The sequence below is a fragment of the Chrysochloris asiatica genome, unplaced genomic scaffold (genome assembly GCF_000296735.1).
Source record: "Chrysochloris asiatica unplaced genomic scaffold, ChrAsi1.0 scaffold00005, whole genome shotgun sequence".
Lineage (NCBI taxonomy): Eukaryota > Metazoa > Chordata > Mammalia > Afrosoricida > Chrysochloridae > Chrysochloris > Chrysochloris asiatica.
This window is the reverse complement of record NW_006408523.1, coordinates 18,064,757-18,078,915: the sequence shown is the minus strand read 5'-3', so window position 1 is coordinate 18,078,915 and position 14,159 is coordinate 18,064,757. Positions and strand designations below refer to the sequence as shown.

The following is a 14,159-nucleotide window of genomic DNA, read 5'->3' as shown; positions in this document are numbered from 1 at the left end:
TCTTGACTGCTGCTTCCATGAGTGTTGATAGTTGGTCCAAAAAGAATGAAATCCTTGACAACTTCAATCTTTTCTCCATTGATAAGAATGTTTATTGGTCCAATGGTGGATTTTTCTTTTCGTTACATTGAGAGGTAATCCATAGTGAAGACTGTGCTCTTTGATCTTCATTAGTAAATGTTTCAAGTCCTCTTCACTTTCAGGAAGCAAGGTTGTATCATCTGCATATTGCAGGTTGTTAATGAGTCTTCTTCAAATCCTGATGCCATGTTTCTCTTCATAGAACCCAGCTTCTCAGATTACTTACTCAGCATACAGGTTGAGTAAGTATGCAGAAAGAACACAACCTTGTTGCACACCTTTCTTAATTTTAAACCATTTAGTGTTCCCACGCTCTGTTCGAACAACTGCCTCTTGGTCCAGGTACAGATTCCTCATGAGCACGATTAAGTGTTCCGGAATACTCATACTTCGCAATGTTGTCCATAGCTTGTCATGGTCCACACAATCGAAAGCCTCTGCATAGTCAATAAAGCACAGATAGACATCTTTCTGATATTCTCTGCTTTCAGCCAAGATCCATAGGACATCAGCAATGATATCCTTCATTCCACAGCCTCTTCTGAATCCAGCTTGAACCTCTGGAAATTCTCAGTCAATGTAAGATTGTAGCCATTTCTGTATTACCTTTAGTAAAACTTCCCTCGCATGGGATAGCAAAGAGATTGTCCGATGATTTCCACATTCCGTTGGGTCACCTCTCTTTGGAATGGGCACAAATACACATCTCTTCCAATCAGTCAGCCAGATAGTTGTTTTCCAAATTTCTTGGCAGAGATGAGTGAGTGCCTCCTGTGCCGCCTCACTTTCTTGAAAGATTTCATTTTGTATTCCATCCATTCCTGGTGCCTTGTTCTTTGCCAATTCGTTCAATGCACCTTGAACTTCCTCCTCCAGTATCATTGGCTCCTGGGCACTACTATTGCTTGTGAGAGTAGCAGCAAGGCAGTGATTTTACTTCCCTAACACCAAAGAGTCCTGGTGTGGTGCTGTGGGTTAATGCATTGGACTGCAATGTTGCTTTGAATGGCAAGGTTGGCGGTTCAAGCTCCCCAGAGCCTCCTCGGAAACCCAATACAGGGTCACTATGAGTCGTTATGAGTTGTTGCTTTGGAATTGTCCCTGTTTTTGTCACACTGAAGACCACACCAATATACTCGTCATTTGGACCTGGCTGTCTCTTCTCTAGGGAGACCTGGGGGCACTGTATGGTAAATAGGGGATTGGTAATCTCAAAGTCTGCAGTTCAAGCCCACCAGCTGCTTCTCAGGAGAAAGACGAGGCTTTGCACACTCCTGGTAGAGACTTGCAGCCTCAGAACCCTTACACACAAGGTCAGTCTGAGTTGGAATGGACTCAGTGACAGTGGGTTTAGATTTTTAGCCTCTAATTCAACATGATCTATGTCTAATGCCCCCACTCAAAACAGCTGCTGCTTTTGACTTCCCTGTTTCAATCACCTAACTCACAGGCTCTAAACGGTAGCCTGGCCCCAAGTCTTGAAGACACTACTTCGGCCTGAGTTCATGACCCAGTCCCTTCATTTTAATCCCTGCAGACACTACCTGAATACAAGGCAGTATGTCTTTTACAGACACAATCTTTTATGAATTATAAATTGTGTAAATGAATTTGAAAGCAGCCACCATCCCATCATTCTTTGTGCATGTGGGGTGAGCGCTTATGTGTGTAAATGTATGTTGTTGCTATTGTTATGTGCCGTGGTGTCGGTTCTGACTCATAGTGACCCTGTACAGGGTTTCCGAGGCTGTAAATCTTTACGGGAGCAGAAAGCCTCATCTTTCTCCTCCGGAACAGCTGGTAGTTTCAAACTGCTGACCCTGAGGTTCTCAGCCCGATTCGTAACCACTACACTACACCACAGCGCCTTATGTAAATGTTTATTTATACATGCATTATTAAAGTTACAAACTCATACTTAAACTAAATGGGTTTAATACGAATACACTGTTGTAAATCTGTGTTCACTTTACATTTTGTAAAATTATTTCTAATGGCCACATGATGTAACAGTATGAGGGGACTTCAAAAGGTTCATAGAAAAAACAAAAACACACCTTTTCATTTTATATTTCCATGAACTTTTTGAAGCCCCCTGTATATGATGATTTGTTGATCAAATCTACTGTCGACGGGTATTTAGGCTGTCTCCAATATTATGCTATTATAAAACACACGGTGTCAAATATCCTTGAAACGAAATCTCTGCAAACAGCCTTAATTATTTCCTGAAGATAAATTCATAGATGTGGAATTGCTGAGAAACAGGTAAGAACATTTTCATAGGAGGTTGTTAAATACAGTCATGCTTCATTCAATGCCCACAATACGTTCTGTGAAATAGCAACACGATGTGATTCGAGTAGTGTGAATCCCAGATTCTGAAGGAGTTCCATTTCGAAATCTATCTTGAGATCAAATCTGTCCATTAGCTGGGACAATTAGACATGGTTCGTATCCACCTTCAGTTAGTGAAATGTTTGTCTTAGTGCATAGTGTACTTTTCTACACCTAAAAAAGATTCAAGAAGCACTTTGAAATATACTAAAACATCTTCACCATAATAATTCATTAATTATCTTGTGATGTACGATGCAAAGTAGTGCCAGTTTGTTAATACGAACCGTCACATTGATTTTTAATATAACAGACTACACGGGGTTGGGACCACGCATGCATTTGCAGTTGGGCAGACATTGCCTGGATATGTTCATATTCTACCTTACTTGGGAAAAGTGTTTTGTTTTGTATTCTTTTCTTTAAATTAAGTATTTTGAGATGAGAAGATAAGCTTGTATTATGCACATAGCCCCTAAATCTAATGTTGGATTTGTCTTTTTAAGAAGCACAGAGACACACAGAGAGAGGAGGGGAATGTGATCTGAAGGCAGACACAGTGATTGGAGAGACTCAGCCATAAATAAGCCAAGGGACATCTGGAGCTACCAGAAGCTGAAAAAGCAAAGAGTTTTCCCCGTGAGCCAGGAGCATGGCCCTGCCGACCTCTTGAGCTCAGACTGTGGAGGTCTCCAGATCTATGAGGGAGTGAATTTGATGTTTTAAAACACCAGGTTTGTGTTACTTTGTTATAGCAGCTCTAGAACATTCACTAATGCGCCTGACACATCCTTCAGGTGCCTCTAACTTTTCATTCACACTAAGTCAAGCATCGCTTGAATGTGCAATGCCTACGTAGGTCCTGGAATGCTTTGCATATACATTGAACAAAGTCCTAACCACATGTCACTAATGCGTCCAAATGCCTATCGTTGAAAATTCTCCATCTGTCCCCTCATTTGGACTTCCCCACCCCGAATGAACATCATACCCTTTCCCTAAACATCTACACAAATTGTGTAGTTCTTGTACTGACCTCACTTTGTCTCATGTCATAGCCATTTAAGTACAGCTTTGTTTCTTCTACTAGATTGGAGGTATAGTTGGAATCACCAGTGTTTGGCCCAGGGTGTTGTGTGACAGATTGACATTCCATGGAGAGTTGTGGAATTCAAGTCAGACTTGAGAAATTGATAGAAAATCTATTACCAAGTGTTGAAGGTAAGGTAAGCCAGCCAGAAAAAACAGAGATGGCTGATGAACCCTACAGCCATAAACGCAACCGCAAATGCACATTTCCCAGTTCTCATGCGGCAGACAGCAGTTCATGCAGCATAAACAGATAAAGTCATTTAAATTCATCTTCCATCCTATGAGAATGACAAAGTATTTACTTTATGTTGGTGTCTGTGTTAGGTGCTTCTTACATGTCCAAATGCACTAGACAACAACTAGACTCCTCCAGCCCATGTCATCAAGTCAACCCTGACACACAGAGACTCCGTATCCACAGAGACTCCATATAAGGTTACCAAGACTCTGAATCTTTACAGGAGCAGACAGCCCCAGCTTTCTCCCAAGAAGCAGCTGGTGGGCTTGAACCACTGACTTTGAGGTTAGCAGTCTATCCCACAGCGACAACAGGACTCCTTTTAACAACTAGTTGTTGTGAAGTGTCGAGTCAGTTCTGACTTGTAGCAACTGTATAGGGTTTCTGAGGAGTGGTGATGGTTTTGAACCACTGACCTTGCAGTTTGCACAGCGACAACAGGACTCCTTTTAACAACTAGTTGTTGTGAAGTGTCGAGTCAGTTCTGACTTGTAGCAACTGTATAGGGTTTCTGAGGAGTGGTGATGGTTTTGAACCACTGACCTTGCAGTTTGCAGTCCAGTGCTTATCCCACAGCACCACCCTAGGACTCTTAAAACAACTTTGTTGTTGTTAAATGTCTTCGAGTAGGTTCCGACTCATAGCAACCATGTATAAGTTTTCTGAGGAGCAGCTGGTGGGTTTGAACTGCTGACATTATAGTTCAAAGTCCCATGCTGATGCTACAGTTCCACACCAGGAGTCCACACAACTACATTGTTGTTGAGTGCCTTCAAGTTGGTTCCAATTCATAGCGACCATGTATAGGGTTTCTGAAGAGCAGCTGGTGGATTTGAACTGCTGACCTTTCCAAAGCACCAAACCTGCTGCCACTGAATTGATTTCAATTCACAGCCACCTTGTAGGACACAGTAGAACTGCTTCACCGGGGATCCAAGGCTATAGATGTTTATGGAAACAGACGGTCTCACCTTTCTGCCTGTAGCAGCTGGTGGGTTTGAACCAATGACATTGTGGCTACCAGCCTAACACCGAGCTCCTTCTCGAGAGGCAACCCACTGTCATCTAGCTGATTTCGACTCACACCAACTGGATACAGTGTTTTCTGGAAATCCGTGTGGCAGCGGACAGCCTCACCTCCCTTCCACGGAGCGGCTGGTAAGGTTGAAACACTGACCTTGAGGTTAGCAGCTCGGCACCCAGCCCACAGCACTAACTAACGTGACTGAGGTCACAGAGACCGTAAGGGGCAGCATGAGACTCACACTCAGCTCTGTCTGCCCTTGGTTCACTCTGCTGACTAGCTCCCTACGTGGTGACAGCAGTGACAAGAGCTGACAATCCATCTTGACGGCCTCACACCTATTCCCTCTGTCCAGCTTGGTGTTGCTAGGTGTAGCTGACTCAGTTCTGACTTAGAGTGACCCTAAGCACAATACAACGAAACACCACCGGCTCCTGTGCCATTGTCACAAGTGTTACGTTTGAGCCCATTGCTGCTGTCATTGACTGTGTCAACCCATCTCATTGGGGGGGCTTCCTCTTTTTGATTGACCCTCCACTTTACCCAGCATGAGACACTTCTCCAGGGACTGGTCCCTCCTGATGAACAGGTTCAAAGAACAAGAGTCAAATTCTTGACGTCCTGGTTTCTAAGGAGCATTCTGGCTGTACTTTTTCAAAGATAGATTTGTTGGTTCTTCTGGCAGTCCACAGTAATTTCAATATTCTCTAGGACCTTAAGTGAAATGCAAAATTCTTCTACAGTCTTTCTTATTCACTGTACAGCTTTCACATTCATATGAGGTGATTGAAAATACCATGCTTGGGTCAGGCACACCTTAGTCCTCAAAGTGACATTTTTACTCTCTAATATTTTAAAGAGGTCTTTTGCAGCCAATTTGCCTAATGCAATATATCATGTGATTTCCTGACTGCTGTTTCCATGAGTGATGATTCAAATAATATGAAATCTTTGGCAACTTCACTCTTTTTTCCTTATGTCATCATGTTATTTATTGGTACAGTTGTGAGGATTTTTGTTTTCTTTGTACTGAGGTACAATCCATACTGAAGGCTGTAAAATTCACTAAGAATTTTTAAATTCTCTTCTCCAGCAAGCAAGGTTGTGTCTCATCTGTATATCACAGGTTGTTAAATGAGTCTTCCTCCAATTTTGATGTCACATTCTTCTTCAAATAACCCAGCTTCGTGGATTATTTGCTCTGTATATAGACTGAATAAGAATAGTGAAAGTATACAACCCTGATGCACACCTTTCCTGATTTGAAAACATTCCGTGTCCCCTTGTTCTGTTCTAACAACTGCCTCTTGACTCCTCATGAGTGTAACTAAGTGTTCTTGAATACCCATTCTTTGAAGTGTTATCCATAGTTTGTTATGATCCACATAGTTGAATGCTTTTGCATAGTCAATAAATACAAGTAAAATATCTTTCTGGAATTCTCTGCTTTCAACCAAGATCTATCTGAATCCACTTGAATTTCTGGCAGTTATCAATATATTGATATAACCATTTCTGTATTATCTTTAGCAAACATTTACTTGCATGTGATATTAATGATTCTGTTTGATGATTTCCTCATTCCATTATGTACCTTTCTTTGGAATGGGCACAAATAATGAATCTCTTCCAATCACTTGGACAGGTACTTGTTCTCCAAATTGCTTGGCATAGACAAGTGACCACTTTCATTACTGCATCAGTTTGTGGAAACAGTTTGTGGTAATCAGTTTGTGGTAATCAGTCTAATCCTAAAGCCTTTTTGTCCCCTAATGCCTTCAGTGCAGTTTAGACGGCTTCCTTCAATATTGCCATATGCTAGGAGAAAGATGAGGCGTTCTGCTCCCGTAAAGATTTACAGCCTCAGAAACCCTGTACAGGGTCTCGAGGAGTCGGAACTGACTCCACGGCACATAACAACAACATCTTGGTCATACACCATCTCTTGAAATAGTTGAGCATCAACCAATTCATTTTGGCACAGCAACTCTTTGTATCCCATCTTCTTTTGATGGTTTCTACATCATTTAATTTTTTGCCCATAAAACCCTTTAATATTACAACCCGAGGCTTGAAGAGTTTTCTTCAATTCTTTCAGCATATTCTTATGCTGAGTGTGCTTTTCCCTTTTATTTTTCTAATTCCAGGTCTCTGTACATTTCATTATAATAGTTGACTTTGTATGCTCAAGCTGCCCTTTGAAATTGTGTTTAGCTCTATTACCTCAGCTCTTTCATTCGCTTTAGCTTCTCTATGCTCAAGAGCAAGCTTCAGAGTCTCTTCTGACATCCATTTTGGTCTTTTCTTTTTCTCCTGTCTTTTTAATGACCTTTTCCTTTTTCCTTGTATGATATTCTTTATGTCATCCCATAACTCTTCTGGTCTTTGGCCATTAGTGTCTAATGCAGCAAATATTTTCTTGAAATAGTCTCCAAATGCAGGTGGGATATATTCCAGGTCATGTTTTGGCTCTCATGGACTTGTTCTCTTCAGCTTTAGCCTGAACTTGCATATGAGCAATTGATGGTCTGTTCCAATCTTGCCCTAGACTGGCTTTGGCTGATAATATGGAGCTTTTCCACGTTCTCGTCCCACAGATGTAGTTGATTTGAATACTAGGTATTCCATCTCGTGAGGTCCATATGTATTGTGTTGTTTAAAAACAGACATTTGTGATAAATAAGTCATTGGTATTCTAAAATTCTATCATGTGATCTCCAACATTATTTCTGTCACCAAGGCCACCATCACATTCCAATCACCAGTAGCTATAAATGCATCCTGACTGCATATTTGGTCACTTTCAGACTGAAGAAGTTCTTAACATTCTTCAATTTTATCATCACTGGCTTTGGTGGTTGGTGCTTAAATTTGGACAGTGGCATTAACTGGTCTTCCATGTATATTATTCTATCTCAGATGACACTAAACTTCAACACAGATGTTGAAATGTTCTTTATGACAGTTAATATGATATCACACCTCTTCAATTTATTATTTCCAGCACAATAAACCATATGATCGTTCATTTCAAAATGGCCAATACCAGTCCACTTCAGCTCACTAAATGCTTAGGATATCAATCTTTATGAATGCTGTTACGTTTTTCATAACTTCTAATTTTCCTAGATTCATATTTCATACATTCCAAGTTCCAATTCATGGATGTTTGTAGCTGCTGCTTCTCATTTTGAGTGGTGCCCCAACAGCAGATGAAGGTCCTGAAAGTTCTACTCTTTTCACATCATTATGATCAACTCTACTTTGATAAGGTAATTTTTCACCAATCGTACGTATTTCGAGTGCCTTCCAACCTGAGGGGCTCATCTTCCGACACTGTGTCACACAATGTTCCACTGCTATGCAGGAAGTTTTCATTAGCTAACTGTTCTGAAGTGGTCTGCTTCTCATTTTTCCTATTCAGTTTTCTTATTCTGGAAGCTCCATTGTTACAATGTCCACCATAGGAAACCCTGCTGGTACTTAAAATACCAGTGGCAGAGTGTCCAGCATCACAGTAACACACAAGCCACCATAGTACAGCAGACTGCCAGATGAGTAGTGAGTGGTCTGTCCAACTAGAGGAAACCCTATACAGGGTCACTAAAGGTCAGAACTGACTTGACAGCACTTAACAATGACGACAACATAGGAGGGGTGGGAGCTGAGGCTAAGGAACTGGCCTACTCCACAGATCCTACTGCTAGGCATTCAAAGTATAATGTCAGATGCAGATACACAGAATGTGGTGGGTGGGCAAGAAAGCAGATATCTCTGAGCAAAGAAGCTACCTGCAGTTCCAGTGGCTACAAACCGGAAACCCTATACAGGCTCACCATGAGTCAGAACCCCCTCAACAGCACTTAACAATGGAGTCCTGATTTGGCGCTGTAGAATAAGCATTTGACCATAAGGTTGGTTTGAACCGCACGGTTGGCGGTTCAAACTCACCAGCTGCTCCTCGGAAACTCTATACAGGGTTGTATGAGTCAGAACCAATTCAATGGCACTTAACAACAACAACACAGTTGTCATCAGTAAGAAGTGGTCATCCAACTGGGGCTACGATAGAATCCTGAAGCTAAATGACTCACCGCGTAACTGGGATCAGTCGAGACAGACTGGGTACCCTGCCTGGGACACTGAGGCTACTTTGTGATCCGAATCAGATCAGATCACGGTGAAAGGGTCTCTCAGGTGTATTTCTGGGGCCAGAGGGGCTGAGCCTGGGATGGGCACCTTTAAAGCCAGCAGTAGATTGCTGTGGGCAGAGAGCCTAATGTGCGGGGGATTAAAAAAAACTATGGTTTCTCTCAGTCATCCAACATTGTTTATGGGAGAGTGATGACTTAGAGAACTCAGATGTTATATAAATCTTTAAGTGGATCCAGATTCCAGAGGGTCGGGTGGTGGTCCTGAGAACAGCACCTGAGTTACGTGGAAGCTGCCGGTCCAGGAGCCATGTCTGAGCAGCCAGGGATGTGGGACAACCTGGGCGGGAAAGGAGGGGCTCCTAAGAAAATAGAATGGTGAAAAAAAGAAGAAAAAATGTAGGAAACTAATATTTGTGCACATTATAGCAAGGTCTAGTACACATCTGTAAAAATGTTATTATCCAAGTAATAGCTCTGAGCAAGAAAAAAAACAAACAAACAAACCAAAATCAATCTACCTCTAGAGCTAGAAAATGCTTTAAAATGGCCCAGTACTCTCTCAAATGATCAAATCAACCACAAAATCATCTAAATGAGAAATGCAGCCGGTGTTCAGACTCTAACCAGGAAGCCTCGAGTGGTATTTACCTCATTTAGGTTCTTTATTTTTACTTGCTTTTTCTGCCATGAATTAGAAACCTGTTTAGTGCCTATTCCATTCGCCTGTTTATTATAACTTTCAGAAATCTGGAGAGCAGAGGAAACAATTTAAAGGAAATCAAACACCGTTTCTGGGGTGTTGGCACATTCCTGTGTCCTCCCCTCAATCAAATCCTACACTAAAGGGGTGTCCTGGAATAATGGGGGCTGATGACAGGTGTGGGGAAGATGAAACTTGGATATATATACACAGAGTGAAATTATTACATGGCCATGCTGCTGGAAGACCATTTCTAAATACATAATGGAGCGAAATGTGATACTGTGAGTGGGCCTGGAAACAAATCAAAAATCAAGTTATTGTAGCTATTCTAATCCAGTCTTCAAATTCAATTTACCCTTCAACTATCTAAGAATCTCAGCTAATCCTATGATTTGGGGGTTTTAAGATTGAAGAATACAAATCTGGGGTGGGGGTGGGGATGGGGTGGGAATAGATGCTACATTTTCCAAGTTTTCCAACAGTGCTTCCTAAAGACTTCATATTGTAGTGCTCTTTGTGGGAACTTTCAGACGCATGCAAATTAACAGGATTATGTTCACAACGTAAACACGCTGCCTGCCAGGGAGCAAAGATCTCCGACAGTGTTATCAGGGGTGGAATTTGAAAGAAGACACTTTCATCAAGAGCTGCAGGTAATGTTTTCCCAATGCAGCAGTCCTTGTGTTCTTTCTGACTTACATGGAACCTGTGGAAATAATTAGGGCCCCACCTTTGCCAAGTGACTTACTAGAGCTGCTCCCTAGGTATCATTTGGGCATTAAGAGGTACATTTATTCTTTCATGTCACAAGGGTATCATTCATGAAATTACTGCTGTAGTTCACAGAATGGACCTATAACGGACGCAGATGTTAAAAGAGCAGCTCTTAACAGTATTTAACACTTACATCTAGGTAATGAGTTGTTGACTGGGCTAAGTCTGAGTGTGTGTTTCTGGTTCTTCATACCTGCAAGTTACTCCCTCTCACAGCGTACACTCAGCTGCCACTGTATGCCACATACTAGGCCATCTTCTGGAGAACAAAGGTGAATATGAGATGCACTGTGATCTTCAGACATCCCCAATAGTGTGAGGTACAGTCCCATAATGACAAAGCACACCACAGATGCTATCTTGAAAGAGTATAAAGGATCGTGTGGAAGAACAGAGGGCTTCACAGAAGTGGAGACATTTGAACGGACTGCAAATGAGTAGTCTTTCCACAGCCAGACAAAGGGAGGACGGGGGACGCAGGCAGAGAGGCAATACTGTTGTGCTGGGAGCTAGCAGCACACAAGGCTTTGGAAAAAAGGGAGCCCCCTGAGTGTAGGGGGTGTGCATGCATGTGTGAGTCAGAGCTGGAAAGGGAGGCAGCCGAACAGCATCCTACTTCCTCATCTGTTCGGGTTTGATCCCTTCAAGAGCACCAAGCCAATGGTGAGGGAACACTGCTGGCTGACTCAGACGCTGGTGGAATCGGTTCACAAACTTCTCACTATCTCCCACGTGCACCATTCTCTGCCCTATGACTGACTTTTGCAAGTCTCTGGTCCCTTTGCTGCCTCCAGTTTGGGTTCTGATTTCTTACCGTTGATTGCATCATGGGTTCCGGGCTTCTTAGTAGCTAGTGGCTGGGCACACGCTTCTGCTGGAGTGGGCCTGGGGCCTTCTGAGGGCTCCAGCGGCAAGCTCAGACAGGTCAGGAGCTAGCATGGAGCCATGCAAGCAAGGATCAGGTTTGTGCTTTGTTGTTGTTGTTGTTGTAGAGTGCCATTGAGTTGATTCCGACCCATAACAACCCTGTACAGGGTTTCCGAGGAGCAGCTGGTGAGCCTGAACCACCGACCTTTGCAGTCTGACGCATTAACCCATAGCGCCACACCAGGACTTCGCTTTAGGGGTGGAAATAAAAAGCTGCGAGTGGGAGGTCAGGATGGACAGCCAAGTACAAGGGCAAGACTATGCACAAGGAAGGCCAAGGGACAGAGAAGGAAGGCATGAAAACAACTGTGGCCTGAAGAGAAAGGGGAGTTTGGGAAGTAGAAAGAAGTAAGAATTGACAGGAAATAGATATTGGAAGGCCAGTGACAAGGAGCTAAAAAAGAGTCAGGGCTGACTTCTAAGACTCAGTCACAGAGATGTCAAATATCTTATCCTGCAGAGGATTTAGTGCCAACTCTGTGGTCCAGGGCCCACCCATTACCATGGTCTCAGTTGAGCTGCGTCTCTCAAACAGCTCTGTATCTGTGAATGTGGCAGTTTAGAAATCAGGCATGTTTTGTTACGTTAGTGAGGTTGTTCTAGAATAGGGTGGGTCCTGAACCTAATCTTTTCTAAAGAGTGGTTTATAAAAAGGACAACACTGAGAGGCACACACACTGGGAGAAGAGACATGTGAGCTCCAGCTATAAAACAAGGGAAGCCAGGGAATGCCCAGGGCTACAGACAAGGAAGAACCCCTCCTCTGCTGCTGCTGTTGTCATGTGCTGTGGAGTCGGTTCACATAGCGACCCTGTACAGGGTTTCCGAAGCTGTAAATCTTCACGGGAGCAGAAAGCCTCATCTTTCTCCCGCAGACCAGCTGGTAGTTTCGAACTGCTGACTATGAGAATAGCAGTCCGATTCTCAACCACTACGCTACCAGAACTCCTTCAAACTGTGAAACGATCAATTTCTATTCTTTCATGCCACCTACTTGAACTGCTTCTGTTATGAATGCCGTAGGAAACCAGGACAAAAGAGAGCTGACAAGAGGAAAGAAATGTTGATATCCATATTTCATAGTCAGTTTCCAAGAATTATCTATGATACCATCGACCTAATTTACATCCACAGAGGGACAAAAAAGTTCCCTCGTTACACTCCTGAGGAAGCCAACAAACTAATGTAGCGTTCAATCTTTAGCTGACACGTTCAAGAGGCAAGGTGGCTCATACAAACCTTTTCTCTTGACTTTATAAGTGCCGTCAGGTGCTTCAATACAAGCGGTCCATCTAAACTGTACGTGAAGTTAACATTATCAAAGACGATCGTGCCTTCGTGTGGCCATGCTGGTGGAGGGCGTTTCTGGCATTCCCAGGGGGCTTCTTTTTCAAGGTTTGTATACTCAATCACCCTTTCTACGGAAATCATCTGAAAGAGACGTATCATCTGTGTGTGTTAGGGATGGGTGCAGTTCAAGAGACTGTAAATCAAACTTTCTTCTAAGCACAGCTGGCTAAAGATAACTTAGCTCTTACATCTTCAGAGGAGAGAGGCAGGAGATGGATGAGGACTTTGAGGACTGACTTACTTGTTCATCACCCTATTACACTTTCACTTGTGCTAACTTCCCTTGAGATCATATTAAAATGAAAAGAATCAGAGAAATGAATGCTAATATTTTAACTTACCCACCACCTTTCTCATCTGAATAAAAAGTAAAAAGACTGCATAGTAGGAAAAAAACACACAAAACCCTCATCATCTCATCATTATAATTACCTTTTGCTATAGAAGGTCCATTTACAACAGGTACAAAGGATGGTCATCAAACCTCACTTTCTAATGGGAAGATTTCATTTTCATTGTTTTTCTCCCTTTATATAAGTTGCTGTAGTTTTGGTAGCATGTTGGCGTATGCGTTGGGCTGTCAACCGCAAGGCCAGTAGTTCAAATCTACCAGTTGCTTCATGTAAGAAAGATGAGGCCTTCTGCTCCCATAAAGACTGAGCATCTCAGAACCCCCTACAGGGTCGCTGTGAGTGGGAAATGGCTCCACAGCATGCAGCAGCAGGAGAAGGAGCTAACATTCAGAACAAAACCCTGAACTGATTCCCAGCAAACTCATTCCCAAGGCTGAAAAGCTTTAAGGGAGCAGAAAGTCTTCATCTTTCTCCTGAGGAGTGCCTAGTGGGTTTGAACTACTGACCTTTGGTTAGCAGTCCAGTGCTTAGCCTACAGTGCTACCTGAGCTCCTAATATTCAAATGAGGGGATAATTTGCACATTGACTTACCCAGCTACTTTCTTCGAGTCCATTTCAACTCATAGCAGCTCTCTGGCACAGAGCAGAACTGCCCCACAGGGTTCACACAGCTGTAAGTCTTTCTGAAAGCAGACTGCCACCTCGCTTTCCTGAGGAGACTAGTAGGCTTGAACCACAGAACTCTTGGTTGACAGCTGAGCACTTTAACCACTGAGTCACTGGGGCTCTCAACTTCTCTTTGATATTCACAACTTTCCACCTTATACTAGTAGTCTGTTCTACCAGAAAAGGACAGCAGCAAATTGAAGCAATCTAGGATAAGCACTAGACTGCTAGCCACAAGGTTTACCGCTCTAACCCACTCTTCAGGAGAAACATGAGGCTTTCTGCTCCCGTAAAGATTTACAGCCTCAGAAATTCTATGCAGGGTCGCTGTGAGTTGCAATTGACTTGGTGGTAGTGGATTTGTTTTTATTCTTTAACCTTCTGTATAACATATAGGAGAATACATCCTAAAATGTTGAGATCGGGGGAGAATCCCTATTAATTAAACAAACAACCTCA

General features: G+C 42.8%; 1 protein-coding gene across 1 annotated transcript in view; it reads right to left on the bottom strand.

Moving 5' to 3' along the window:
- The window catches only part of ABCC4 (ATP-binding cassette, sub-family C (CFTR/MRP), member 4), a 357,151-nt gene that overhangs the window by 61,978 nt on the left and 281,014 nt on the right, over nucleotides 1-14,159 (bottom strand). Inside the window, exon 25 of the mRNA XM_006832001.1 lies at nucleotides 12,570-12,761. Within this exon, the coding sequence (XP_006832064.1) occupies nucleotides 12,570-12,761 (192 nt within the window). The remainder of the gene's footprint in view (nucleotides 1-12,569; nucleotides 12,762-14,159) is intronic.